This window comes from Takifugu rubripes, chromosome 9 (genome assembly GCF_901000725.2).
Source record: "Takifugu rubripes chromosome 9, fTakRub1.2, whole genome shotgun sequence".
NCBI classification, from domain to species: domain Eukaryota; kingdom Metazoa; phylum Chordata; class Actinopteri; order Tetraodontiformes; family Tetraodontidae; genus Takifugu; species Takifugu rubripes.
In genome coordinates, this window is record NC_042293.1 from 12,068,550 (window position 1) to 12,096,549 (window position 28,000).

The window sequence follows — 28,000 nt, forward strand, 5'->3', positions numbered from 1 at the left end:
AGCTTAATTTGTAACCCCGCGGCATCCTGTTGATGAATGAGGCGCCTTGCTAACTGTTTACTACAGATACGAGCAACGTAGCTCGTAATCTGTAACTAGTAAACTGGGAAAAATATGCAACATATGCTGAGAACTGCCACTGGTAACTGTCGGGTTGAAATAGATTAGATCAACAGGAGCTGCCAGATACACGGTGGCGTTTGCTAGCAAGGGTCGTTAGCATGCAAAGGAAGAAGTCACTTGACATCTGTGTATTTTTGTGACCAACTGTGTAAGTTGCTGTGTAAAACTTACTTTTAAGTCTGGAGAATTTGTCTGTTCAATCGAGGTTTTGATAATGATGTGAGTAGCAAAGTTAAACGCAGCCTTATCTTTAGGGTTGGCTAACGTTAGCTGCTATTGCATTAGCTCCTGCAGTGAATTTTCCCGTGTAGTTAACTTTTTGCAGAATGTCACCGTAAAATGCAAAGATTTGTTGAACTGCATATGTCATTTTGATGTTCCCGACATGTACTGTGTATGATGGTGTTACCTTTTTTGATGACAGACGTATTATTTGTTTCCCACATAGGCTAAGGAAAGATTCACCATGTACACGACCCTGATCAATCCCAAAACACCCATCAGCAACAACACCAGCATCACTGAGCTGATGGGTGCTCTGTGTGACTCCAGCCTGTCTCGAGTTTCGTGGAAGCGCCGCGCTTTGGGGGGAGTTTCAAGGGAAGGATTCCGCAGAGCTTTTAAGAAATGTGCCTATGGGGTCCTGTTGTCCAAAATATTTTTAAGTGGCACCAATGGTTCTGTCCCAAGACCAACTGCCACAGCCAATACACCACCAAGAAACAAAGTCCTGATGATAAGCTTCGACCTGCGCGTGGCAGGATGCAGAGAAGAAGCAGAAAGGCTGGAGGAGCAGTTAGAGAGGCTGCAAGAAGGAGCGTCATCGGGCCTCAAAGAGGTGGATGCAGTCCTGGATCTTCTGGTTCATCTTGCTGGATCCGCACCACCTCCCCCAGCCTCTTTCAGCATGGACTACATGAGGCGGGAGAGGCCCGTGCTGCGGCGGCCTGAACCGTGGGGTTATCAGAGCGAGGAGCTGCAGAGGCTCGAAGCCCAGGCATGGGGTTTAGTTTGTGGACAGGAATGGGGATCTTTGGAGGGCATGTACTTAACTCAGAGGATGATGGATGCCCCTCCAGGAACCGGACTGCTGGGTCTGAAGACTAAACTGGAAGCAGAAGAAAGATTCGAGAGGGACACCAGGCTTTCACTGTTTGGAGCGCTGCAGCACACTCGCACTTCAGATATAGATATAAGATTGGACCTACCTCCCGTTCCCAGTAATATTGATGTAACTGGGCTGGCTATCAAAGTAGGCAACTATATTATGATTATAGTTCATATCTGTAGTGGCTCCAGTGTTGCTGTTATTAATTGTTGTCTCTATAGGTCCCTTCTAATTTGGACCAGTCAGAGGATGAAGGCTTCCAGTCAGCTTCCAACCTAACTCCAGACTCCCAGTCGGAGCCAAGCCCTCTCCCAGATGTTGACATATGGGAAGCTCTTCGCACATTTGAGCCGGGAAAGCGCCGCTGCTGGGAGTCTGTGGGCTGGTGGGTCACAGCAAGTCTTTTGAACGTTTCACCACCAAATATTAAAATAACTAGAATTTTTCATTAGTTTTTCAGGTTAATGTTCAATGTATTTTCAGAGTGTTAGGGAGTGTCTTTAATATATTCCTATGCATATTGTTTTACTTTGAAAGTATATTCCAATCATTTAAATCTAATATTAATGTTGCTTAAGCTTTTGTCGTCACACTAATATTTGTAGTCGGCTTACATTGTGACGACTGAAGCTTCAAAGCTGTTGAAAACTGACTTTTTTGACTTTAAAAAAAAATTATTTTAATTATTTGACAGGTGTAGCACTGCTATGAACAGACAGCTGTTTAGAAACACATCTATAATAATAACCACAGATCGTGCTTTATCCTGAACAATAATTATACCTGGGAAAAGTATTTTGGGGCACCAAATGATGATGATGATGATAGTGTTGAGGGATGAAGAATCCACACTGGCTGCATTAATTTTCATCATTAGAGTCTGTGAATGTTGTTGCTTTTCAAGTGTCTGGGTGTGTTTATACACTTATCCTACTCCAGCGTGTGATTCTGTCAGGTTCATATATTCAGAAGCGGCTGACTGTGACAGAGCTAGCTAATCAAGCTACTGGCATTAATAGCAGCAGCCAATCAAGCAGTTCTTTACAACTGTCAAATGATGTTGATGGAGCACCTTTAATCATCAGACTGCAGCTTCCTAACCAAAAAAAACAAACCAAATGAGCTAAAAGCAGTATAACCTCCCGTAGCTGCAGTGTAGTATACAGCTCCACTTGTTCATATGGTAGAATTTAAGATTTAATGCCTCATTATTAAATCCTTTTGCTTTATTTCCCCCCAGTCCACCTGGAAAAAGAGAATCTCTGTATCTAACTGAAGGAGGCAGGGAGGCCTTTGACCATCTTTACCACCTATGGGAGACGCAAATTAGGGTGGTCAGCACCAGCACGCCTTCGCCTCTGATCCCCCTGCCCCTGGACTCGCAGGCTCAGCTGGTGTCCGATCTCCTGAATGTCTTAATTGGAGTGGCCTCCACCACTTTCCCCCTCAATCAGGTCGGCGACACATTTCCAACCTCTTAAAAAGCCTCAATGCGTTTTTCTGGGGGGGGGGGCCCTTCTCTCCAAATCCGACTATGTGGGGGTGATCAAAAGGCATAAATGTGCTATGAACAGGAGCTAAAAGCATTGACTAAATTTTTGTTTAAAGTCTGTTGCGTAACACTTGTTTAAATTCCAGTGAGTTTTACAAAAGATAAACCATTTATAAAACAGCAAATCCCACCACGGCTGTTCTATTCTTTGAAATCTCTAGAATATTCTTTTGAGAAATGGAAAGAATTCGTTTTCTCTCTTAGTGTTCTCCTGTCTTGGCACAGCTACTGTGAGTATGACAGGTTTATCCTTGAGGTAAAACTAAATAATGAAGTCTTTATTCATCTGATGTTGCCTTATATGATAAGCCTGCTTCACACAGAACTTCTGCAGAAGTTTTGTGGCTGTCATTAGAGTTCCTTTTTGTTGCTGTGGCGTGTGGGACCGTTGGGCTGGAGTTATTTTTGTCCCCCTCAGACGTGTGCTGTCCAGAACTTTGTCACCAGTCTACATAAATCAACCACGGGAAGACCAACACAATACCTGATAATATATATCTAATATCTAATGTAATAATGCCACAAACTTTCAGAAACCACTACAGAGGCGACTCCCCGGCAGCCTCGGCCAGACTGTAATATCATCAGCTTTATAGACTCGGTCCTGGCTGCGGGGTTGTTTTATTGGATGTATCTGTGTCTCACTTGCTTATTGTGTTTTCTCCACCTTTGGTAAATATGTCATCCCTTTCCCAGAGCGTCCAGTTCGACGTCAGGCCCGGCGTGTGCGTGTCGGGCGCCTCACCGGAAAGCATGTCTCGTCTTCTGGTGGAGCTGGCGCAGTACGGCACGCACTATTTGAGGCTCAGCCACTTTTCTCTGCAGAGCACCGACAAAAAAGGCTTAGTTTTCCAGGTACGCGCTGCAATTATCGTCATAACAGCCGGCAAGGCTCCGCATCGCACCCCCTCGTGTCTTTTGTCATCAGTTAAATTTAGCTAACAATACTTCTTTCCCCAGAAACAACAATTACCTTGTAATGGGCAAATGGGTAACATAATGGGTAAGGTTTTTCCAACGGGTGGGGAGAGAGCTTTGCTGGCTGTTGCAGAACAACATAAAATAAGCCAAAAACACAAAAGTATAAAAACATACGGTCAAACTGGAGGTGCAGCAGATTCCTCTGCGTCTGTTTTGCCGTCCCAGCTTCTCTGAATCTGAATCTTTTTCTTCACTCCTGACGTTTGTCTTATTCAAATATTTGTTCGTCTCTTTCTTTACATTTCCCTCCCTGTCTTGCTGATCCTCTTTGTCTCTCCAGTGTATTGTTTCCTCACAGTAGTTCCTCTTTCACATTTCTTAATTATTTAGTAGCTGAATCTCTTCACGGATGAAAATCTGGAAATCTTAAACGATTTAGAAAAGCATTTTTGTCGTGCGGACAAGCAATTACGCCTCTTAAGCTCCTTCTCTTTTTCAGTTATCAGTTTAAACATTATGATGGAACCTGATGTAATTGGCACAACCTTATTAGTGATAAGCGTTCTACTACGATTTCCCATTCTGGGCTTGGTGGAGTAGATCTCTCTTTAATGACATGTTTTGGACAATAATTAAAGTCTGCATTGTTCTTGTTGTTAACATCATCTTTAGGATTTACATGTTGGAGGAACTGAGCTGACCTTAGGATGCTTAGATCGGGTCAAATTAACGTTCTGCATGTTACTCCAAGGCTTTTACAGGAGGGCTTCGGAAGTACCTGCATTACTACAGGGCCTGTGTTCTGAGCACCCCCCCCACGCTCAGTCTGCTGACCATCGGCTTCCTCTTCCGCAAAGTGGGCCGCCAGCTGAGGTGAGGTGAACTTCCCACCTGATCCCGAGCTTTGTCCTGACTCGAACATCACCAAACCGGCCGCTGTCTTTTAATCAAAGGTACCTGTCAGAACTGTGCTGTGTCGACGGGCCCGTGGGTGCAGGTCACGCCGCCTTCCCCGTGGTGAGCGTCCATTTATGGGTGAACGGTAACGCCTCGGCCCTCTTTCTGTCAGATGGGGCGTCAGTTAAGCTGCGTGTGCTTTTCCTCAGGGTGTAAAACTGCTGTCCTACCTGTACAATGAAGCGCAGAATAATTGCAGCAATGAGAATTACCCAGTCCTGCTGTCGTTGCTGAAGACCAGCTGTGAACCTTACACACGGTCAGTCACTGCTGAAAATGTTCCTATAACTGCCCTTTTTCTCCTGCAGGGGCTGAGTGTGTTTGCTTCTTCTTTCTTAACTCAGGTTTATGTCTGACTGGGTGTACAGTGGCGTCTTTCGAGATGTTTACGGAGAGTTCATGATCCAGGTCAATGAGGAGTATCTCGGCTTCAGAGGTGAGAAGAGTCACTTGCTGTGTGTCACACAGCCGTTGGATGATGATAAGTGGGGGACAATATCTCCCATCTGTAGAGAATGGAGCCACCACTGCACAGTTAGCCAGAGAAACATCTTCTGGAGGACAGAAATGAATTAGATTTTCCTCTTTTTTCTCATTTAATTGCCCTTTGGGGCTCTTGCTCTCCAAGACCCCCATGTTGAAGTTGGGAGGGCCGATTGTGACGGTAGATTGTCCACCAAGATGACATTAATAGGGGTGTCTGTGCACTGCAAAAGCTGTGAAGCTGTGTAATTCTAACTATTAAATTATTTTATTACAGCCGGAGTCACAACTGAACTCTGGAAAACATTGTTGTTGCAGTGAATAATTAATAATCATTTGGTGACCAAACATAATAAAACGGCATTAATAAAACATTTTATCCAGCTACAAAGACCAAAACTTTCCAAATTAGAACATTTAAATCCCTTTATGTTATTAACTGAATGTAGGAGTGTATGGCTAATAAAAGTTTAACAAATCTAAACTCAGAAAAGCTCTGTCACACCCAAATTACTTTTCCTGTCATGAAAAGGGAATTTTCACATTTACAGGCCCATAAATGTACTTATTTATTTCATTCACTGTTGCATTGTATAGTTACAGATTAACTCGGCAGCTCTCGCTAAAATGACAGAACTGTGTCATTAAACAGTTAATAGAACAGTTGCTTTTAAGATTACAGAACTGTTATTTACCATTAATCTATTGAATTAAGAAACTAATTAGCAGAAACATGGAAAACCCTTTTGGAAATGGTCATTATTTTCTAAAACAATTCTAAAGAAAGCGGCCGAATCATCAATCATCATAATTGCTCTTTGCGACAACAGCAGTTAATAAATCAATAATGAGTGATAGATGGAATCAGTTCCCCCCCACAAGAACAAACTGTTGCTACTTCATTTTGTTGGCAGTGCGGCTATATTTTGCGTGATCATTAAACATTTATAAATATGGTGCGCGGCGCCATTCAAGGTCAGGGCGTCACCTCTGCATTGTCTCAGTCAGAAATAAATGTGCTCATCTGCTACACCTCATCAACTCCTGCAGCGAACAGCTGCACTTCCGACTTCGGCTTTTTTCTGTGCGTGTGTTTTGGAGGACGCGGGGATGTCATTGTTCTCCTCGAAGTCTGTCGGCTAGGGAAGCAATCAACGGCTGAGCTTTCTTGGCAAGCCGCGGGCTTTCTGTAAAGGGCTGCGGAAGCTCGCAGCATTCATGTTCGCTTATGCCTCTCGCTCAGGATCACCGAGCTAAGCGCCAAACAAATTCCGAGTGTTAATTCAAGCGGTCAGAGTTTTTCCATGCCCAGTAAGTCATACAAATAAGGGAAAGTTTTGAGACCAAGCCTTCTGCCTGACAAATACTCACCCACTATACTCAAGGTGTGAATGTGTTGTAGCGCTGGTAGGAACATTAAATGTCTTTTGAAGCGGCTCGGTTTGGATTATGGAACCGTGTGTGTGTGTCTGCAGACAAACACTTCTGGGTCCAAGGATACACTCTGATTTCAAAGGACGTGGAGGACTGCGTGCCCATCTTCCTGAGACACTTCGCCAACGACGTGTACGTCTGCGGGAAGAACATTAACCTGCTGAAGATCTGCTGCCCACAGGTAAGTTTTACCTCCTGGAGGCATTTTATTTTACTCTTTTTTTTTTATCAGCCACGCTCGCACAGATGAGATGCACAGATTGGCACCATCTTTAATTCCACCTGAAATAAATAATCAATAGTAATCACCCCAGAGGAGCAGAAACATCAACACACTAATGTATATTTTCCACTTGGATTGAAGTAAATCTAAATGGATACAGACAATACAAGAAGATTTAAAATGACAAGAAGCTTGCTGGATGAAGCTATTTGCATTTTGTAATGTGTATTAATTTTCTTCGAATATAAATATTCAAAAGAATTATCCCTATTTAATAAAAGAATCCATTTGCTTTTTAGGGTGGAAATCAAAGGTTAAAATGGCTGAAAATACATTTAAAGGTTTTCTTATAAAGTGAGCATTAACGGCATCTAATAATTTCTTAAGTAGGGGGAAAAGAAAGAAAGTATGTCTTGACGTTTGATGGTAGATGAGCGCTCTGCAGTCTGCTGTCCGTGCACTGTAATTCCAGTGTAATGGCCAAGTAATTGCGCTAATCAGCAGAAGTGCTCCTCATTTTATTCGGCTTTATGTAAGAGTAAGCTTTCAGTTCAAGTTATTACCAGCAGTTCTACCCGTAAAATGCCTTTTAAAACGACCTGAGTGTTTCCCACGTGCGTTAATTTACTCCTCCTCTAGAACAATGGCTGCAAATCAGTAGGAAAACGCCAGTAAATTGCAGCCAATTGCGTTTGATGTAATCATGTCAAACTTCTTGCCCGTCTGCGACGTTCCTCTTGATTTATTCTGTACCAGATATAATGACTTGACCTCACTGACCTGACGCTCGGGCCTCCTGCTCTGAGCTAATTGGCAACTGGTAACTATTCCTCTCTGGTCTAATTTCTTCTGCTGCAGCGGTCTCTTTGTTACTGTTATTGTTACTTGCTGTTCTGGATCGATTCTAACGTTGAAAGACACCTATATTTACACCCGCAGCATTACATTTGCTCGTCGGAGCTGCCGGCGCCGCGCATCGGCGTCACCTTCTCCCTGCAGGAGGTCGAGGAGATCGAGAAGGAGTGTGCCGTGTACCGAGGACGCCTCGAGAGGATTGCTAAGCACAGCGCCACCAGCAGGGAGAAGCAAGTACTGAGACATTTCCATTGTCCTCACCTGCAATAGGATGTATTTAGGTCATATTTTTAAGAACAAATCTGAGCTTTTTGTCTTATATACAGCGAATGTTAATAGTCAACATAAGGTAAAAAGGTCTTTGCGGGCTGATTTTAAGGGATTTTTAAAAATTGGGTCTAAAAATGGAGGCGTCTTTATGTAATGTTTGGTTTTTTTAATAGAACATAATCTGTGGTGTGTCGGTCTCCTTTACAGCGAGTCACACGCTGCCTGATTTAACAACCTGGTTTGTTTGTGTTATATTGTCCCCGCCGCTGGCCATGCTTTAGCAGAGCCGCATGACACGTGGTGATCTATAGGCCGCACAGATGGATCTTTGTTGATAAAGATTTATTTTCTGTCTGTTGTAAGGCGCAGCGAGCAGAGCAGGCACGCCAGGAACTGATCAATCAGGTCAGGGAGTCGGCAGCCAAAACCCTGGAGACGATCCGTGGTGAGTGTGATTTTTGTTTTTGCAGAACTCTGGATGTATTCGCTCATCGCCATGCTTCCGGGGCTACATTAAGAAAATGGTTCCCCTCAGTGTGTTATCAGTGCTCACCTGTTGGCTCTTGACTGGAAGAGCTTCTTTCATTCATTTATCTGTACTGTGAAATCTAATCACCGCTCGCATCATTTAACTCCTGAACTACTTCAGGATATGCAGATGTGTGCATTTAGGCTTGTTTGTCGGAAGCCGCGTGCGTCTGCGCAGGACAGTTAGCAGCCAACTGTTCTTCATTCCCGCAGGGCGGCAGGTGTCACAGCGTCTGGCTGAGCAGGCCAGGAAAAGGGAGCTTTTCGAGGAGATGAAACAGCAGCTTGAACATCAACAAGAGGTAGAACAAGTCATTATGTTTGTTTCTGTGGCGCATGACTTGTTAAAATAATTACTTTTTTTGTCCCTTTGAACAGGGATTTAAAAACTGGATGACTTCTGTGTAAGAGAAGAAAAGATTGTGGATTAAAGTTCTTACTTGAGCTGAATCAGAATATTACATAAGCCTTGCAAATCCACCAGGATGAGTCATGTGACAGTTGTTGACTTTGATCTGTTTAAAATTAATGGGCTTTAACATTCTAAGTTGTGCCTCTTACTTAGCCATTATTAACATATTGCCTTTAGACATTTTGTCATTGCATTTATCAAACAGGAAAAATGTGAGCAAGATTAATTAGTGTAAACTAAATTGCAACACGGTGTGCTTCTGTGCCAGTGGCGTAGCGCCGCCAAGAAGAAGCAGGACGACCACGACGAATTCGGCTTTGCCAGAGAAGTGAGAGACCGAGAGAAGAGACTGCAAGCTATGGAGGAGCAGCTGGAAGAGAGAGCCAGGTCCGACTGGGATGGTTGTCTTTGATTCAGAGGACATTGATGACTTGGTGCAAGCGCACGTGTGTCTGATGGGAGGTTTTAGGGGATCTGTGCTGTTCTAATGATTGCTAATGGTAGCATAGCGTGAGCACTGTGACGGTTTATTGATTGAAAGAAATTCAAATTCTAATCAAATTTTCCCTCAATCAAACAGATTTTCTGTAGAAATCTGGGATTATAACATACTTGAGCTGGAAACAACAGTAATTCACTGATGCAACAAGGATAAACTGATTGGTTATTGTTTGTTATAATTGTTCATTAAATCTTTTTTTTTGATTAGACATGCATTTCCTGCAAATTATTCCGTATTAATCTCTGCTCAGTCCTTTGTTTTTTCAAATTGTAGGAAGGAGCTCATTGCTCAGTACAGCCGCCTGACGGAGGAAGCGGCTCACAGGGAGAGACGGGCCATGTGGCGTGTGCAGCGGCTGAGACTTGATGAAGCTCGAGCTCGCTTCTTTAAACGTGACGGGCTGCAGATACAAGTTTGTCATAACAGCAGTGAAAGAAAATGAATTATATAGTTTATAAGCGAGCCAAATTACATCTCTCTTGCTTCTCATGCAGGAAATGCTTGAGAAAAACCCTTCAGGCCAGGAAAGACTTCCTATGGAGATAATGCCATCTGTTCCATCAGCACTACAGACTGCATCACTGCCAAACATGGTGTGAAAACATCGATTTTTTTTTTCTTCCCTCCACTCCCTTTCTTCTCAAGTAATCATCGGTTTAGACGGTGTGCATCGTCTCATCTGTGTTTTCTTTTAACAGGAATCTCAGGATGTGCCTGAACAGCAGCCAGTGGAGAGTATAAAATTAGATTCTGTGTCGCAACCCGCTGAGAATCCCTCGACACTGGCGTCCGTCCTGATCGCTGAGGACGGACAGAACAACTGTGACGCACAGGAGGTCAGCTCTGACCTGCCCGACATGCGTCTCGGAGGACGGGACACAGACTACGACTTCAGCGCTCCATTTAGTCCACTTGTTGCTCCACAGTCTTGTCCTGTGGTCCATAAACAGTTCTCTGATGCTCTCGTGCAATTGGGGTCAGACCCAACGACTCCGCTCCCGTCCCCGTTGCCCAGTGGTCATGTTGATGGTCATGTTAAAGTCGGGGAAAATGTTCCGGAGGTTGTGGCTCATCCGCTTGAACCGAGTGTCCGCAGTCACGCCTCGGACGCACACATCAGAGTGGGGGAAAACATGTCGGATGTGGTCGCCTCGCTGCCTTCTCCCAGCATTTATGGCCACAGCTCCGATTCACATATCAGAGTGGGGGAAAACATGTCAGATGTGGTCGCCCTGCTCCCTTCTCCCAGCATTTATGGCCACAGCTCCGATTCACATATCAGAGTGGGGGAAAACATGTCAGATGTGGTCGCCCTGCTCCCTTCTCCCAGCATTTATGGCCACAGCTCCGATTCACACATCAGAGTGGGGGAAAACGTGTCGGATGTGGTCGCCTCGCTGCCTTCTGCCAGCATTTATGGCCACAGCTCCGATTCACACATCAGAGTGGGGGAAAACGTCTCAGATGTCGATGCTCCTCTCCCTTCTCCCAGCATCTTTGGCCACTCCTCGGATGCAAATATCAAAGTAGGAGAATTTGTGTCCAACGCACCTGAAGAAAGACCCCGTTGGAGCAGATACGGACACGCATCAGACTGCACCCTCCAGACCGGCTGTGTGGTGTCTGGACCTGAAACCACCTTGTCTCCGCTTCCCGGAGGCTCTTACGGTCACTCCTCTGACTCGGCATTGGGAGCCGGTTGTATCGTCTCTGAACATGACCTCCAGCGTCGTCCTCTCCCTGGCAGCGCCTATGGTCACTCCTCAGACTCCGATCTGGCCGGTGGATGCGTGGTGTCCAAACCTGAACCACTTCCATCACCGCTACCCGGGAGCAGCTATGGACATTCCTCTGATTCCACTCTCGGGTCGGGTTGTGTGGTTTCGGGAGAGGGGCCACAAGCCTCCGCGCTGCCGGGCAGCGCCTACGGCCACTCATCAGACTCTTCGCTGGGAGTTGGGTGTGTGGTTAAAGGAAAAAGCAGCGAGGATCAGCAGCAGATGGAAGACAACAGAGACGGTAACAAATACTGAATAAGTGATGCACACTTAGCGTTTTTAAGCCTGAGGCGCACTTACCGAGATCAAGACGGTTTATTATGACCTTTTTAAAGAGTGGTGATGCCGTTTCCATTTCCAGGTGATATTAGACTATAATCAGTTTAGCTCCAGTTAGAATTTCCAGTAAAATTGATGTAGACTTTATGCGCTATGCATGTTAATGCAGCTGTCTTGCTCCCACTTTAGGCTCCCAGTCAGGTGGCCCTCGCGAGCGGCTGCTGGAGACGGAGGGGTTGGGTGCAGCAGGCTGCGCTTTGTCTTCCAGAGACAACTCTGAGCAGGAGTACCTACTGGCTTTGTCTGCACATTACGAGGTGGAACATTACGAAGACTGCTACGACATTATGGGTTAGTGCCGAGGAAGTGAATATCACAACCTAATGCTCGCTAGAATTCCACCACAGTTCAAGAGGAGCGGCGACGGAGTGCAGTCACTCTTTAGCCTTGATGCACCGGCAGCCACAAAAGGAGGAAAAAAAGAGGTTTACAATTGCAAAGTGAGAAAGTAATTCAGGTTTAATTTGCATAAAATGAATGTTGTCAGTCAGACACACAAGTTTCATCCGTCCTAATGTGACAAATCACCCCGGACAGTCAAGGACTTCAACTGCAGACTTTCATCTGTTTTCAGAAATCATTTCACTTGTAAATAGGCTGAAACAAGTTTCATGTAAATAAAAAGCCCTCCACATTGCATCGAAGCTTAGTCCATGTAAATTAAACATGTTTGGCGGTGAATTATTTGCAGACTCTATTAAATATTTACTACCATCAGCAGGCGTGGGGGCTGCATTAAAAGCAGTGACATTTCACGAGGGTATTAATTCTGGTTTGCGTTCAGGTGCGATGCATCATGGCTCACTAGAGTCGTATCTTGTATTCTTACCGTGTGTGTTGTTCAGCCATGCTCTCATTATTCACGCCAGCTTTCAGAGTTTGCAAGAAATCAATCTGTATCTGCTCAACTGAATACAGTTTTCCACTCTGCCGATCAAAATGAGAACTCCAATTTAAGGGGTGTTGCATTCAGCGTAGCCAAAATAACCGGAATAACTTTAATGTCAACGTGGAGGCGAAAACGTCACCAGTTTTTGCGAGAGACCTTGATAGCTGTTATTCAGATTTAGTCTGGAGGATGATCTGATTACATGAAGAAAACACGTATGACCGGTTGAACATTCATGTCACGCTTCAAGAAATTCAGAATTCTGCTTTCCATGCAGACTCTGGAGCGTGAGGTGCAATTTCTCTGCTGCTGGGTTCGCACGTATGTGAGGAATTCCTGCTTCGGATCCTCTTTACACCCCGACAGATGCTCCTAATTGACCTCTATGAAAACGAGTCGGGTTTAGCTGCTCCCCTGAGCGATCATTTGATCGGCATCAACCTTTCCTCCTGCCTCTCCCGCAGCTTCGTCCCCTGAGTGTCAGCTCCTGAAGCGGGTTACCCGGGCGCCCTGGGGCCTCCCAATGGACCCGACGCTCCGGCGAGCCACCGACACCACTGCTGTCCAACTCAGCGAGATGGTTTCCCTGCCGGTTCTGATAAAACACTCTGTCACCGCCCCGCTCATCACACAGTGAGTGTCGGCCATCGAGAAAGGAGGGGAGAGTTGATTTGTGTTTTGTTAGACCTCAGCTGACGTTAAAATCATAAAACTTCCCTTCGAAAAGATCCTTTTCTGGCATTTTAACTTCCATCACACTTCCAGTCGGTCTTCACCTTAAATGTTTTCTTCGCAGTTTATCTTTTGTGTCTGGCGAAAATGGATTTTTCATCTTTTTCTGCACATGGTGATGGGGGTTGCTAGTGTGTTTAGAGTGAGGATTTTAGCTTTAAACTGATATTAATGGATTTTTTTGCCCTGTGCAGACTGCGAAGTGAGGTTCGCCAGAGATTTTCAGACTGTTTTATCTCCTCCAACAGAAGCCTAAATCCCAGTGTCGTGTGAATGTCAATTAAACCGGAGTAGCTTAAAATGGGCCGAGGGACTCAAAGTGAACCCTCCCAACCTTTATGACGAGGTCACATGTTTACGACCTGGGTCACAGATGCAAGTAAGCAACGCTGCCGCCCTGAATCTCTTTGTGTCTCTTTTGTGTCTCCAGTGTGTCTTTGGTGAACAAGGCAGTGGTGGACTACTTCTTCGTGGATTTGAGGGTGGAAAGACATTTTGAAGCTCTGCGCCACTTCCTGCTGATGGAGGACGGCGAGTTTGCGCAGTCCCTCAGCGATCTGCTGTTTGAAAAGGTGAGAAGTGTGAAGTTTTGTACAATTCCTCCATTTGGTTCTTTCATTTAAGAATATATGCTCTTAAATACCCTTTAAAAACTTTTCCAGCGTCGTTCTGGTTAACTTGCACATCGCTGCCCTTAAGCTTCTGATGAACATCAGCAGGACGATGCAGATTAATTTTAAATGTATAAGCCCTTTTGTGAGCTCCAAAACATTTAAACAGAATATACTGTCGCCTTCAGAGGTTCTGCTGTTGTTGTTTAAGGAAGAGACGATTCGGTCGAACATTTCCCCATTTTGTGGGCGAAACAATAATCGGAATAGTGCGTTTTATTTCAGGACGTTGAAGGTCGGCAAACAAATAAAAAAAGTACTTCAAAACAATAGAAAGGAAAAGCATGACAGAGAAAAAATGAAAAATAGCTGTTCACACAAGTGCCCACCACTTATATTCTGTTAGTGTGGAATTGTGAAGGCTCACGTGGTAGCGGCCTGCCTGTGCAACCTGCTTCAGATTTAGTGAAGAAGACGCCTAAACCTGACAGCAAGGGCTAAATCTATGTTATACATATTTATTATGACTCAGGGAGCAGTGAAAACAACTGCGCTCTGCTCAGCAGCCAGTCACCTCCCATGTCTCATAGTTAGCATTGCACTGAAGTTAGATTTTTACAGCTTTGCGGCCTGACACCGGTCCAGAAACTACGTTTGAGTGCAGCGAGGGCCACAGATGTAGCGGATAAACCACGAGGCATAATTTGATCTGATGTTATATAAAACCAATTAGGGCTGCGGGGTAGTGGGAATCATCAAACACGAGCCGCTCTTGTCGTTTTGAAATTGGTATAATCAAAAAGATACTTATTACTGTCTAAAAGTCTCATTTCGCCGCCTGCTTCCAACAGTTATCGGAGAGGTTCCATACGCACACGTGTCCCTCGCGGCTCATGAGACAGAAGGTTTTTTTTTTTTGTCCCAGCCAAACTCCACCAGCCAAATTCACTGATTAGAATATGTTCAACTGGAAAGCGTACTAATCGTCGCAATCGGCTACGCGTCATGTTTAAGGCAGCATATGGAAATGAACGGCAGGGGTCCACGTCTGAGCTTTTCTGTATTAACATCAATGTTCCCTCCTCCCAGCTGGCCAGCGGCCAGACTCCTGGGGAGCTGCTGACCCCCTTGGTGCTGAACTCCATCCTCCACAAAGCCCTGCAGTACAGTTTACACGGGGACACCCACTTGGCTAGCAACTTCACCTTCGCCCTGCGCTTCCTCCCTGAGACCTTCCACCCACACGCGCCTGATTCACTCAACTGTCTGGAGCTGCGCTACAAGGTGAGGTGGCGTAACAGGCTGCGTGCACGTGCTCAGAGGCAGCTTAAATGTGACAGGGTGGTATTACTGGCAGCAGCGTGTGGCAAACCAGCATACCTGTAAATGGTTGGCACTCACGCACTGATTGGATGTTGGTTGACATTTACCGCGACCAAGGCTGTCTCCTTTGTTCACCCTGCTTCCAAAGACCCCACCCCCCTCCCAGTTCTGCTGTCTTTCCCCTTTTTTTCATCTCTCACCATTTGTCTTCCCATCACAACCCTCTCACCTCCTTTATCAGCATCTCAACTTGCACATCTCTCTTTCTCACACCTGTTTTTTTCCCCCTTTCCAACTCCAGCTCCGTGTTTCGCTGCTTTCTTTCACACATATCTTTTTACACCCCCTCCCAACTCTTCCCAGGTGGACTGGCCACTGAACATCATCATCACCGACAGCTGCACGAACAAGTACAACCGTCTGTTCTCGTTCCTGCTGCAGCTCAAGCACATGGTGTGGAGCCTCCGTGAGGTCTGGTTCCACCTCAAGCGAACAGGTGAGAGGGTGGGAGCTTTTGATCGGGGCCCAGCTCGGCCTACGTTGTACCTGGGAGGGTGACGAGATAAGACTCCTGTTGTGCTTCACTCTTTATAAAATATTCAGTGTGAGGGATGCTGCTGTTCCTTTATGTTTTATTTATGCAAAGTGCATCTCGCGCCAGCGGGATCTTTGTCAGGCTGCATTGGTGGGTATTGATCAGCGAATGTCAGACTTCAGAAATGGATAGTAGGGAAAAAAATAAATGTCAAGTTTGTGTCACACAAACTGACAAAGAGTAATAGCCCAGAATGTTTTAGTGCAACCATGATAAGGAGTTTCACTTGTGAAAGGAAATGTATCCGTAGTTTTTGTTGAAAAGCCGACCAATCGCATCTGTCCCCCCCCCCCAGCGCTGGTTAAAGGCGCCGGACGCTCGGTGCAGTTTCGGCAGCTGCAGCTTTACAGGCATGAGATGCAGCACTTTGTCAAGGTGATCCAGGGATACATCGCCAACCAGATCCTGCAAGTGTCCTGGAGCGAGTTCACAGCCAAGCTCGCCACCGCCAGCGACCTGGACGCCATCCACCGCACTCACGCAGACTACCTCAACAGAGCCATCTTCAGGTGGGAACTGGAACTGCACCCGCGCGTTCTGTTGCATTTGTGTCCGCCTATAAAAAGCCACAATATTTATCACTTTGAATATGATTTCAGTTGGATGTTCCCGCTCAGTTGTTTATCTGTGCATGTTTATGCAGTAACACAGGCAGATCGAGTCCTCCAGACTCGATCTGCCTGTTGGTGTGAACCGTAATGATTTTTAGTTAAAGCGATTATCAGGATAATTCATCCAGGTTGGGATGAAAACTCATGTGTGATTACTTACATGCAGCTCATTAATTCAATTTTTTACAGAAGATTTATCCACATAATTGTGTGTTTGTGTGACATCAGTTTTAGAATCTTAAAATGATTAGGGGACTGTTGTAAGGATATTTTAAATTTAACCACCTATTTGTGCATCTAAATTTAGGCCTGTCACAATACTTGTTCAACTATAAGAAAGCTGTGAAGGAACTGACAGGTGAACAGGGAACATGCTGTACCTGTTTTCTTGACTGCTTTATCATCACGGGGGGCACTGGGGCAATCCCGGTTGCATGTGGGTGAGGGCAGGGTGCACCCCTGGATGTGTCGCCAGCTCATTGTGGAGCCCAGGGTGTTTGGTGCCTTGCTCCAGGGTACCTAGGCTTTGCTCTGCTCTACCACAACACCTGTGCTTTTGCCCATGCTGGGTCTTGAACTGGGAATCCTCTGCTCCTCAGCCCAGCCTGAGCTACTGCCACCCCACCATCCCATAGTTTCATGTACAATTAGTACAACCTTCTTCTGGCAGTTAATTAAAATTCCATCTGGCTCTGAGGCAAAGTTTAAAACTCAGATGAATGATTTAACCTCATTAGGAAAGGTTGTCCGCATCGCGCTCGTCCGTGTAATTTCACGCCCTGCGATGAGTTGGAGGTTCCTTGTCTTTTTATTAATTAATTAATTTTTTACCTTCCTGCCCCGCCTGGCCACTGCAGGAGTCTGTTAACAGAGAAAGCGGCTCCGGTCATGAACATCATCCACAGCATCTTCAGTCTCATCCTCAAGTTTCGGGCCCAGCTGATTGCACAACCCTGGGACAGCCAGCAGGGGGAGGCAGTGCACCCCAGCTTCGTAGCAATGCAGCAGTCATACAACACCTTCAAGTACTACTCTCACTTCCTGTTCAAAGGTCAGTTCATAATATCGTTTCAAAGTAGGTCAGTTGGAGGTTTTTTGCATCCATTTAAATTCTGGGTAAAGAAACTGTTTTTCATGTTTCTAAATGATTTTTTTTTTTCCCCTTGCAGTGGTGACCAAACTGGTGAACAGAGGTTACCAGCCTCATCTGGAGGATTTTCTCCTGCGCATCAACTTCAACAACTACTACAAAGACTCCTGAGCTGGCGAAAGCTGATACTGGCCAGCTTCACTGGTTAGACTTTAGCTCTGGACCTAGTTTAGTATTCAGTCCTGCTTATGCTTGTGAGCCTGATACATGGATTTAGGTCTAATCTTGTAAAGTCAGATAAGAACACATAAAAGTACTGTAATGCCTTCAGTGTCGCCGTGTGGCTTTTAAGCACATAATTTAAATGTAAACAGTAAAACCCAACGCTTCTTTAATAAAGAGTCTGTTCTTTTGAGTTAAAAACAATTGCTGCAAATTGGACCAAACTAGTGTAAAATTAAGGGAACGCTGTTTTGTAATGTGAAGCCGAACAGATGGAAATAAGTCAATCAGTTCTTCCTTGAATGCAACACTAGTTTTATTCATTTATGTGCTTGACTGAACAACAGCAGAAAAAGATGTGAAGTCAAATGGGTCAATAAAATTTTCTCTACATCATGAGAAAACCTGCTGACATTTACATAAGAAAAAGAGTACTATTTAACTGCAGCAGCTTGAAAATGATATTTGGGGAAATGTACTCGGGTGACAAAGAGGACTTGATCTCTGAGCCGTCCAAACGAACCGACTAACAGTACCGCACATCATTGTGAAGCCTTTTAATATTTTAAATCCAAACGGAAAGCTCAGCATTATTGGTAGATACATTTACAATTAGCAGGAGTAAACGGTGACTAGCTGAATCCAGCTGAATATTTTACACTTATTAACCCTGAAAACATTGCCCCAAATACACAATGAGTAAACTTAATCAGAACTAATGTCACCAGTTTGTGATCGTACAGACACAAGCAAACGCAGTGGTCGACATAACGCACATCAACACCCAGGCAGTGGTTTTAACCTCATCTGTACAGTACCAAACATGTGCCTCCAAGGTCCGCTGAGATTAGTGTTATAGGGCGCAATTAGCTGAAATTAAAAGAGATTTCTGTTTCCTCTTGTTCCAGTTTGAGCTCCAGGCTGTTCTTCCAGAGCACAACGCTGCGGTTTCCCTACAGTAAACTGTTACTGTAACGTTTTAGCGCACCGTTCTGTGCGATAGCTTCATGATTACAGGTTTTTGTCGGAGATGCTAAACGATTAAGTCATGCGCTGCGTCACTTCTAACACCGAGCAGGTTCCGTGGACCCAAGTCTGGTTAAACACCACGGACACTAAGAGGGTTCATATTTACAGAGGCTGGCAAAGGGACACACTTCATCTAGATTCCCACCGGGGAACCGTCTGAACGGCACAGACTCGCGCAGAGGAAAAGAACTGGCAAAAACTGACCCTAAATCAGTTTTGCACGATTGCACATTAAAGTGTGCAGGTCAGAACAAAACTACTCGGACCGACGCTCAACGACAACGCTCGGACGGTCATTTCCTTGCAGATAAAACCTATTTTATATCCATTAGTGCATTCTAAAAGCATCACATTAATAAACCAACGCTAACCTTGGAAGTGCAATATGTTTCTTTAGTAAGGAATAATTAGCTGCATAAGAGACGCGTTTACAACTTTAGAGAGAGAAAAAAACTCTCCAACCCAATTTCAAGCCTAAACTGAAGCAAAACATTCAGCACCTGCGGTCGGCTGGAGATGTTTAAAGATGAAGCAGCACGAGTCCCTCTTCATGTAGCCAAGTGCCTTGATCACCACTTTGATCAGTACCTAACCCCCCCACCCCCCACCGCTACGGCTCGACTGCAGACAGGAAAGATGGAAAAAGTCATCAGACCTTCTTTCATGTCCAGATGACCCCGAAGGAAGTCGCTCTGTGTGTTTCTTGAAAGGAGCGGCACAAAAGTCACACAGCCTCGGGTAAAGAAGCAAACTATGGTCCCTAATATACAGTAGCAGAGTCGGGTCAGGACGGTTCCGTTATCCTCAGAATACCTTCTCTCCTGGGTAAGTATGGTCCAAACACGGGCTAGGCCTCCGACTCCAAGTCCTCGTTCCCCTCTCCGTTGGAGTGGTTGCCCGTCTCGGTGTCCAGCAGCAGGAACTTGCCGTCGTTGGTTAAGGGCATGTTCTTCATCAGCTGGGCCAGAGCTTCTGGGTCCTTATAGGAAAAACACGTTTAATCTGTTTTAGCACTTCCAACACTTCAGTTTCCCTGTCCAAGCCAATTATCCTTCCAGCCCAGGTCCAACTCCCCTGTACCTATTCATCTTCATTAAACATCCATTTTCCTGAAAGCCTCCTGAATCCATCTTGGTTCACCCCTGTAAACGTGACTGCGAGCGCTGGGAAACAATATCGTAAATAACGCTGACATGATGCATGTGGCCCTACAGGTGAAGTTAAAGAACTATTTGTTACTTTGACTAAAATAAGTAGAGTTGGCGTCTTTCCGCGTCTCTCCACTCCCAGCCTTTTGAGCTGGCAGGTCATTTTAAAGGTCTAACAGGACTGGGATGAAGTGTTGCCCCCCCACCCCACCCCACCCCTGCCCGCCGTGACCCCTGCTGATTAAGATAAAGGCTTAATCACAATTGCGAAGCTCTGATTTTAATGGTGAAGGTACCTTCTTAGCCTCTGTGATGTCCTTCGCCAAGCTTATGGTGTAACAAATCTGTGAAGGCAGACAAAGGGAACAGTTCAGGATCCGTCCGTGCGCGGTCGCTTCACGCATTAGTTCATGCGCTGCTGCACCTTTTCCCCCTCGGTGTTGCTCTCGAACACAAAGGCGCTAAACGTGGGCTCCCCTTCCTCGCCGCCGTCGCTCCAGTCCCTGTCCTCCACCACGAATCCCATCAGCCGGGTGTTTTCCTGGTGCGCAGCGAACTGGCACACCTCTCCCAGCTGGAACTGTGAACGCAGCGAAGAACGCCCTGCTGTCAGATTCTCTCAACGCTTCCGAACGCCCCGACCTTTGATTTAAAAGGAACCATTATTGGAACTTACGCCGAGTCGTGTAACTTGAGTCTGGGGGTCAATCAATCTAGCGCGAGGTGAAAATACATTTACAAGATTAATACTTCGACACAGCCAGCGTTTCGCTCCAGTTCCTTCTTCAAGGGCAAAAAGTTCTTCCACATTCAAGATGATGAGTGGGTGCAGATATATACATTCTCGAGAGACACCTATATAACTTATATACTGGGGATAACTTGGTTAAGAAGTGTTGATGGGAACCAGATATCTGCATTCACAGAAGCAGGAGTTTGGTTCCATGCTGTATGGTTTCTACCTGAGATTACTGCTGGTGACCATGAGGTGGGATTCTGTGGTCCTGAAGATGTTGTGGATGGCTCGGGCCGCCAGCACCTGCCTCATGGCTTCGTAGATGACCTCCTGGTTCTTGCCGCAGCGCACCGCCATCGAGCCCAGGAAGCGCACAGCGAAAACTTGCTGCAGGAGCGAGTCTGTGGAAACACGTGAACGTTACCCGCACGCCGAGACGCCAGCGCTGGATTCACGTCACAATGGGGACGAGTGGTCCATCAGGGCGCATTTAGGAGAGGAAGATGGTTACCGTCGGTTTCTGCTGAACACTCATCGTCCGTTTCTCCAAATGGATTTGTGCGTCTGTCAGGAGGACCAGGAACACACACGTACACACACACACCAAAAAATAAATGAAAACAATTAAACCCCTGCAGTGAGTCATAATGAAGCCTTCGACTTCCTGGAACTTATACGAAAAGCACTTTGAGTCCAACTTTCCGGTAAACAGCCGCAAATGTGTTGTCCCTGCTCGGCCCTCACAAACATCCGCCCCCCCTCAACCCAAACTTCCTGCTGTTGTTGTCTGCTCACCTGCCTCCGGCTCTGTTCTGGTCCTGAAACTCGGAGGCTGGCAGCATGATGTCGAACTGAATGGGTGTCCCGGGAGCTATCAGGTCCTCTGGTTCCAGAGCGGCCCCGGTCTGGGACCCTCCGCTGGATGTGTGTAAACCTCCTGGCTTTGCTCTGGGAGAAGGAGCTGAATTATAAAGGAGCTGAGGGGAAGCGGCAAAGCTAAGGTGCATCCACAGAGCATCGACTGACACTCGCGACTGGTACTATGCTGCCCCCTATAGTTCTGGAGATGGTAGGTACCTGTCAGGGTTGGGGGAGCCTTCCGGTCTTTTCTCAAAGCTGGTAATGGGAGTGACAGCTTCTATTGCTGTTTGGTTCAGACGGATGGCTACAGCCTGTCAATAAACAAGTCAAAAGGTCAAAATATGCTGTTCCCTAGAGGTCAAGGGGGGAAAACGCTCCACTTTCACTGGCAGCTTGTGCCTGCGTGTGTTAGGCATGAGAGTTGGTGTTGGTACCTCTGGGTTGTCAGTCAGGTAGATCTGTCTGGAGATGTTGTTGACGGTGCAAATCCACTGTGAAAGAGAAGAGAATGCACGTTAGGGCTCCCGTCCGCTCTGACGCGAGCTGTCGGGCAGACCGACACTGGCTGTGACAGATGTTTCCAAGCACACGTCCAAAAATGACAACCACACAGATCATTCCCGACAGCTCCCCTGTGTTCACACGTCCCGGCTCCAGCACGTGTGAACGAGGAGGACTTTTGAAACTCACTTCTTCGTACTCCTTCTTGCTCTCGGCCTGCAGGATCATGGACCTGGACAGAGGTTGGAGACATTAAACCCACCCAGTAACTCTGAGGCGGCTTCCCACTTGCGTTGAAATGTGTGCGCACGTTTTGCCTGACGGGGACGTGATCTGGAAACAGTAACGTCTGTCCTCGCAATCAATGGCCATGACGGAGCTGTTGTCCAGGTCCAGCACCATGCCCCCTGCCACCGCCCCCCTAGGCTGGCACATGAGGTTCCCCCCCTGGGTGAAGAAGAAGAGCCTGTCCCAGGCCGTGGTCACTAAACCTGTTTTACTGGCAAACGGAACAGGGACAAAGAGGACAGACTCTGAAAACCAGTTTTCTCTCATCATGAAATCATTAACTGCAGGTTAAAAAGATCTCAGCATTCATTTGTATTAGGGTGCACGTGTGTGCGGCAGCCATGTGATCCCTGCTTATTACGCCACCCTACAGGCTAATCTCACTACACTTCATATCAGTTTTATTAACCACATCTTGACTGAGCTGTGATAAGTCCTGGATGTGATGTGTTTACGTAAGCATTGGTTTTTCTGATGGACTGCTATGCTGGGTTCTATACACAGAAATAATAATAATAATGAAAACCGTGTGAGCCTTCAGAACTGTTTGACAGCCTTCATCTTGCCGATTGATTAAAAATACATACATTCCCAAATGCACTTTCTATTATTCTTATTGGAGCAGCGTTGCCACGGGTGAGTCAATGTTGAGAAACCGCCAGAAACTGCAGCTGTTCCTCCATTTGACAGCATTGGAGGCGGCTGGCAGCGTGTCATTAAACAGAATGGCGTTTCGGTGGAAACCTTTTCGCGGGTGTTGCGGACATTTGTCAAGGACTTTGGATGTATATGAGGGAGAGAGAGTTTGACAGCGCTGACATTTCTCTAAATCACACTCAGGGCTGCGCTGCGGCCCTTCCTCGCGAACTTGTGAAGCCATTAAGGAAGTTTCCCTTCTCATGCATCCGCGCCGCAACGAGCTGACAGCGCACGCCGTCGCCGCGGCACCTGATTGGCGTCGTCAGCCAGGCGAGCAAAAGTTGCTTCCCGTCGTTTAGCTGTTATTCAGCACTGAAGTAGCTGCCGCGTAATGATAGCAGCAGCCTTCGTCCCCGAACAAAACGCTGAATTGTTGCTAATGGAAAAAGACTAACGAGGAGCGTCGCACGAGCAGGCAGTGCTGGAGGGTTTCAGCCAGGGCCAAGACGGGCGTGATGAATCTTACTTGCGAATGTTGAGGTAGCCAGCCTTCTGGATAAGCGTGCGATTGACAGGCTCGGTGTCCCTATCTGGCATATAGACGGTGTCATCCCCAGACAGAAGCTCCTTGTGGGTCACGCGCATGGCCTCCGCCTCCACGTCCAGCTGGGCCTGGATGCTGGACAGAACACAAACTTTCAGGGAAAAAGTAGGTTTTGTTCTGTTAGTCAGCAGTTTTTACAGTTAACTAAAGTTCTATGCAAAGACACATTTTAGTTTTAGTTGCTGCTCGATATTGTTCTCTGCAGACACACAGACCCAGGAGAGTGAAAATAAGTGTAAAGGACTTTACTTTTGGGTCATGTTGGACACAGAATTGAGAAAACTGTCCATCTTCTTTGACACCAGTTCAATGCCTTTCTTAAAGAAGCCAATCTGCAACATAAAAGCGATGAAAAAATTGTGCGTAAATAAAAAAAAAATGCAATAACTGTCACATAGATCTTCTATTAGGAGCAAAACACACAAGCCCTAAGTTGTCACGCTGAACATAAATGAATCACTTTTAAATTTCTTAAACTAAACTAAAGATGTGACAGAAGCTGTGCAGTACCTGTGCAAGCGTGTAGCCTAGCATAGGTTCAAGCATGGCTATTCTTTTGCGATACTGCAGCGCGTTGAGAGCGCAGTAGTACTGTAGTGAAGCCTGGTGCAACTTCCTTCGAGTGTAGGCCACCTCCTTCATCATGTCTGACTTCAGCTGTCCACACAAGCCAAAACAACAAAGCTTATTAGCCACAATAACACAATGGTGAAATCGGCCCGTAGCCTAATTAAATCCATGTTTCCACATCTTTCCGCCACTGAAGGACCATTCCATCCCCACAAAGCCTTTTACAGCTCGTGTCATCATTTCCCCGGCACTCTACCTTCTCGTTTTCTTTCTTTTTGGGCAGTCGGCTATATTTGACCATGGCTGCCTCGTGCTCTGCAGGACAGATGGGACATGGTGAGAGGAGAATGAGTCAACACGGTAAAAAAACGGTTTATCGAGCAGGATGTGGACCTACCATCAGTGGCGATCCCAAATATTTCCTTTAGCGTGCTCACTTCTGAAAAATTCAGAGAACACCACAGAAAATGGTGGTTCAGAAAATGTATCTTGGCTGATATTTGTATTATTACTATTTGTGTCATGTGACTACTGACAGCTTAATAAAATAAAACTATGAATATATATGTGTGTGTGTGTGTGTGTGTGTGTGTAGGAGTATATGCATGAGTGCTGATGACTCTACCTGTGAGGTCTTTCTCCCTGAACTGGATCAGCGGAAACACCATGCTGTCAGCCATCTGGGTGGCCAGTTCAGAGTGCAGCGAGTTCAGCTGGACCACAAACACACACACACACACACACACACACACACACACACACACACACACACACACACACAACAGTCATGCAAAATAAATCACGAACCATTGAAAAGCATATTGAGGAGTTTGATTTATCGCACGGTGATATGCTGCCAGTTGCTCTTGCAGGCAGACAATGTCTCCACAGGAAGGAACAGAGGCAATAACGTGGAAGGGTGCATTTTGACGAGAATAACAGAACCTGCTGCGTGCTGCGATACTGGAAATGGGGCCGCGTTGTTGCGCAAACAAGCAAATCCTGCTATAATTCTCCACGCTTATCAGCAGGCTGCACTCCTGCATCTAACAAGCCCACACCCAGTTTAATCTGAACGATTTAGCAAGTGCTAAAGTTCGCTGGATTATGAGCGTTATAGGGAAATGAGTTGTCACCGGTTAAAACAACACGTCCGCCGACTGTGGCTATAGTTGAGGATGTGTTTCTTAAATCCCCTCCACGGCTGGCTGTGCAAGGCACCATCCTTCATTCCCCACTCCCATGTCGTCTCCATCTATCTGACATCCGCAAAACACACCAGCTCCCTCCGAGACCGACTATAATAACTTCTGGCTCTAATAGAAGGGCAGTGCCCAGATCTTATCCTTATTCCTCCCTCTGACCAGCGAGGACAGCGGCGGATGCAATGTTCCAGTGTGGCGTGATAAAGAGCTCGTTGCAGACTTTTCATCACCCCCCCCCCCCCCTTTCTGCTACCCACAGGTATAAACACATAAACCAGCAGAGCTGCCGAGACGGGCCTCACCTCCCCAACACTTTTGGCGAAGTTCTGCAGCGTGCTGATTACCTCTTCATCACCTTTTCCAAGGGCAAAGTTCTAGAAAGGAGAAAGGGAAGGATGTGTGAGCGAGTCCGACTCTTCAGCTACATATTATATAGCCTGGGGTGACCTAAAGAAGATTTCTGGCACATCGTTTTCATGGACCCAGGCCAAAAATGTAAATAAAGCCCATCCAAAGGTGCAGAGATTTAAGCCTTGTTTAAAAGGAGCAATCAGTACAGGTGATTGAAGATGTTTGTAACCTGTTTTACATCCCCTCCGCGCCGCAGGATACGTTCCAACAAAGTTAATTGATGAGCGTATCTGCTTCAGTATGATTTATTAGGACCACCCTGCTGAAGTCAGCAAATAAATCTCATTTTTATTTCTTGCTGGATACATAAAACATGATCACAGAAGGGGGGGGGGGCGGGCGGGGGGGGGGGGGGGGGGGGGTCAATCACCACCCTGGCCAGGGTGATAATGAAAGCTGAGAAATGCTTGAAATGAATTCCAAATATACCCATTTTACACAATAATTGCTTGTTCACATTGATCTTCACATATTTTTTTCTTCAGAAATACGTTTTGTTTGAACGGAACAGACGGGGCGGCTTTATCTGAGACTTGAAGTGCACGCCGCTGCCGCCGCCGCCATCTCCGGCATCAATGCTTACCTTCTTTTCATATTCCAGAAGCTGCTGTGAAAGCTGCTCTGTGGCCAGCCCCATCTCACTCTGCAGGAGGCAGATGAAATAAAATCATTACTAAAGTGCATCATTAGGGATTCGAACTGCTTCCATTCTCTAATTGGACCGCAGGTGACTCGGGGTGGAGGTGGGGGTCAGGTAAATGTCAGAACTACCAGAGAATGAAATTGGTTTAGAAAAGGTCTGACATCATATCGCGTCTCCACTGTGGGCCAAACACTTGATGTCTGCTGATAAAACATTTTCCAAACAAATCAGTGAGGGTCAGGACGTATAGATACGGAATATTTGCTCAACATTGGCATTAATCACCCTTGTAGTAATTGAATAAGGGACAGAAATGTGGCCCACTTGAAATAAGCAGCTCTAGTTGGAACATCTTCTCCCCGTGTGTTTGTGGTTTCCTACCTGAGCACCAAACACCCGCTGTAAGGCCTGAAGGAGCTGATTAGTGTAGTTCGTAAGCATCCCAGAATCTTCCTCGAACACGCTGAGCAAGGAGCGAGTCTGTCGTGTCACAACACACAAATATGCTATTGAGAAAGCAGGAAAACGGAAACACAGCGGATACATTCGCAGGGAACCACAACTCAATAAAACTCAAAACATCCCATACCTTTGTCAAGACCCTTGCTTGAAGAACTACATATTAAATGCAAATGTAATGTAATGCATCATTATGATCACAGGTATTGATCCTAATCAATACCTTCTTAGTTGTTGTTTGTACTGTATGTAATAGTATTGGTGTTTGGGGGCAGCCATAGTCACAGGAGGACAGAAGCCATCACAATTTTACTGCAGATTAGCTATGCAAACTGTGAACATCCTGTCCAGGTGTCTCTTTTCTTATTCAAACAGGTGCAGCAAAGCAGAGAAACACGCCCATCACTTCCAGCCTGTTTAGAATTCACTCTGCTGTCTTACACCAGAGAATGACCGAGAACCTTTTCACACCATGAAATGAGTCTTGTTTTGTTCAGAGACCATCTTAAAGGGGAGACACCCCTTTCTCCAGCGCAGACTCCATTCAGGCAGTTAAAAGCAGCTTTAATGATTGTGCATAATAATGCATTGCTCCAACGCCTATTAAATGAGGCACATTAAATGAGACTCAGATGTTAAATGTCAGACCTATTATCATCAAGCAACATATGCTATTTGGAATTGACAGCTAGCACTGCTGCTCTGTTGCTGTCCAAGTGAGTCACAGGAGTCCGATAATGGAAATCCCTCCCACATCCTGGAAATCGGGCCCAGTTCGGTTCTAGAATAGGGCCCAGGACGGAAAGAGAAAAATCCTGCAACGCACTAACATATAAACGTCGCAGATAAAGGATTGTGGTGCAGCTACATTTGTGCAATAATCCACAACAATACCAATGATAGTCAGCTACGTCTGTAGTATCACCAGAGTCAGACAGAGGAGCTGTATGAATAGCTGTAGCTTCGCATCTATGACAAGCTATTATTTTGACAGCTAGAAGGTTAAAACATATTCCTAGTGGGAAATAAGCTCCCTTTCCATGATCATTTGATCGTTCAGAGCTGTCATCGACCTCTGCGTACCGCCTACAACGGGAACACATTGTAGCAGCTAGTAAGCTAACTTCGGTGCTAATACGGCCCTTAAATATAACAAATGTGTCTTGATATGTGTTGTAACTCACACAAACCTACCTGAGGACTGTCCTGCAAAGCCTCCTCCAGGAGCAGTTTGTGATGAACGGCCGGCATCTTGTTAGTGGTGAAAGAGCAGCAAAGGGTGTCTGAATTATTTACAGAGTGGACTCGTTTTCCCAAAAGCCTTTGCGCGATAGGGGACACGTATAGT

At 46.0% G+C, this 28,000-nt stretch overlaps 2 protein-coding genes across 2 annotated transcripts; one reads left to right on the forward strand and one right to left on the reverse strand.

Moving 5' to 3' along the window:
• tubgcp6 (tubulin gamma complex component 6) lies at positions 1-17,987 on the forward strand. Its single transcript, XM_011607475.2, has 25 exons — positions 1-271; positions 572-1,375; positions 1,453-1,616; positions 2,472-2,685; positions 3,480-3,638; positions 4,456-4,577; positions 4,658-4,721; positions 4,811-4,920; positions 5,006-5,097; positions 6,620-6,759; positions 7,741-7,890; positions 8,290-8,371; positions 8,668-8,756; positions 9,135-9,253; positions 9,642-9,780; positions 9,863-9,961; positions 10,067-11,387; positions 11,615-11,776; positions 12,839-13,007; positions 13,537-13,678; positions 14,807-15,001; positions 15,404-15,536; positions 15,931-16,144; positions 17,104-17,297; positions 17,416-17,987. The coding sequence occupies exons 2-25, from the start codon at positions 590-592 to the stop codon at positions 17,505-17,507; spliced, it is 5,151 nt and encodes a 1,716-aa protein (XP_011605777.2). The 5' UTR covers positions 1-271; positions 572-589; the 3' UTR covers positions 17,508-17,987.
• On the reverse strand, positions 17,853-27,999 carry appl2 (adaptor protein, phosphotyrosine interaction, PH domain and leucine zipper containing 2). Its single transcript, XM_003967626.3, has 21 exons — positions 27,847-27,999; positions 26,575-26,673; positions 26,134-26,193; positions 25,442-25,513; positions 24,560-24,647; positions 24,332-24,373; positions 24,191-24,249; positions 23,875-24,021; positions 23,614-23,696; positions 23,287-23,439; positions 22,144-22,332; positions 22,023-22,065; positions 21,767-21,823; positions 21,549-21,643; positions 21,267-21,419; positions 20,983-21,035; positions 20,698-20,872; positions 20,412-20,448; positions 20,160-20,315; positions 20,032-20,079; positions 17,853-19,566 (listed from the first exon to the last, which is right to left on the reverse strand). Exons 1-21 carry the CDS (start codon positions 27,901-27,903, stop codon positions 19,435-19,437), a joined length of 1,998 nt encoding a protein of 665 aa, XP_003967675.2. The 5' UTR covers positions 27,904-27,999; the 3' UTR covers positions 17,853-19,434.
• Position 28,000: the final 1 nt, after the last annotated feature.

Bases quoted from the DNA above. Each gene is read 5' to 3' on its own strand.
- tubgcp6 (XM_011607475.2), top strand. From the start codon at position 590: ATGTACACGACCCTGATCAATCCCAAAACACCCATCAGCAACAACACC. The intron at 1,376-1,452 runs GTAGGCAACTAT...TTGTCTCTATAG, and splicing joins TAACTGGGCTGGCTATCAAA to GTCCCTTCTAATTTGGACCA. The intron at 13,008-13,536 runs GTGAGTGTCGGC...TTGTGTCTCCAG, and splicing joins ACCGCCCCGCTCATCACACA to TGTGTCTTTGGTGAACAAGG.
- appl2 (XM_003967626.3), bottom strand. From the start codon at position 27,903: ATGCCGGCCGTTCATCACAAACTGCTCCTGGAGGAGGCTTTGCAGGAC. The intron at 26,674-27,846 runs GTAGGTTTGTGT...GTGACACGACAG, and splicing joins CTTTGCAGGACAGTCCTCAG to ACTCGCTCCTTGCTCAGCGT. The intron at 24,374-24,559 runs GTAGAGTCATCA...TGAATTTTTCAG, and splicing joins CAGGGAGAAAGACCTCACAG to AAGTGAGCACGCTAAAGGAA.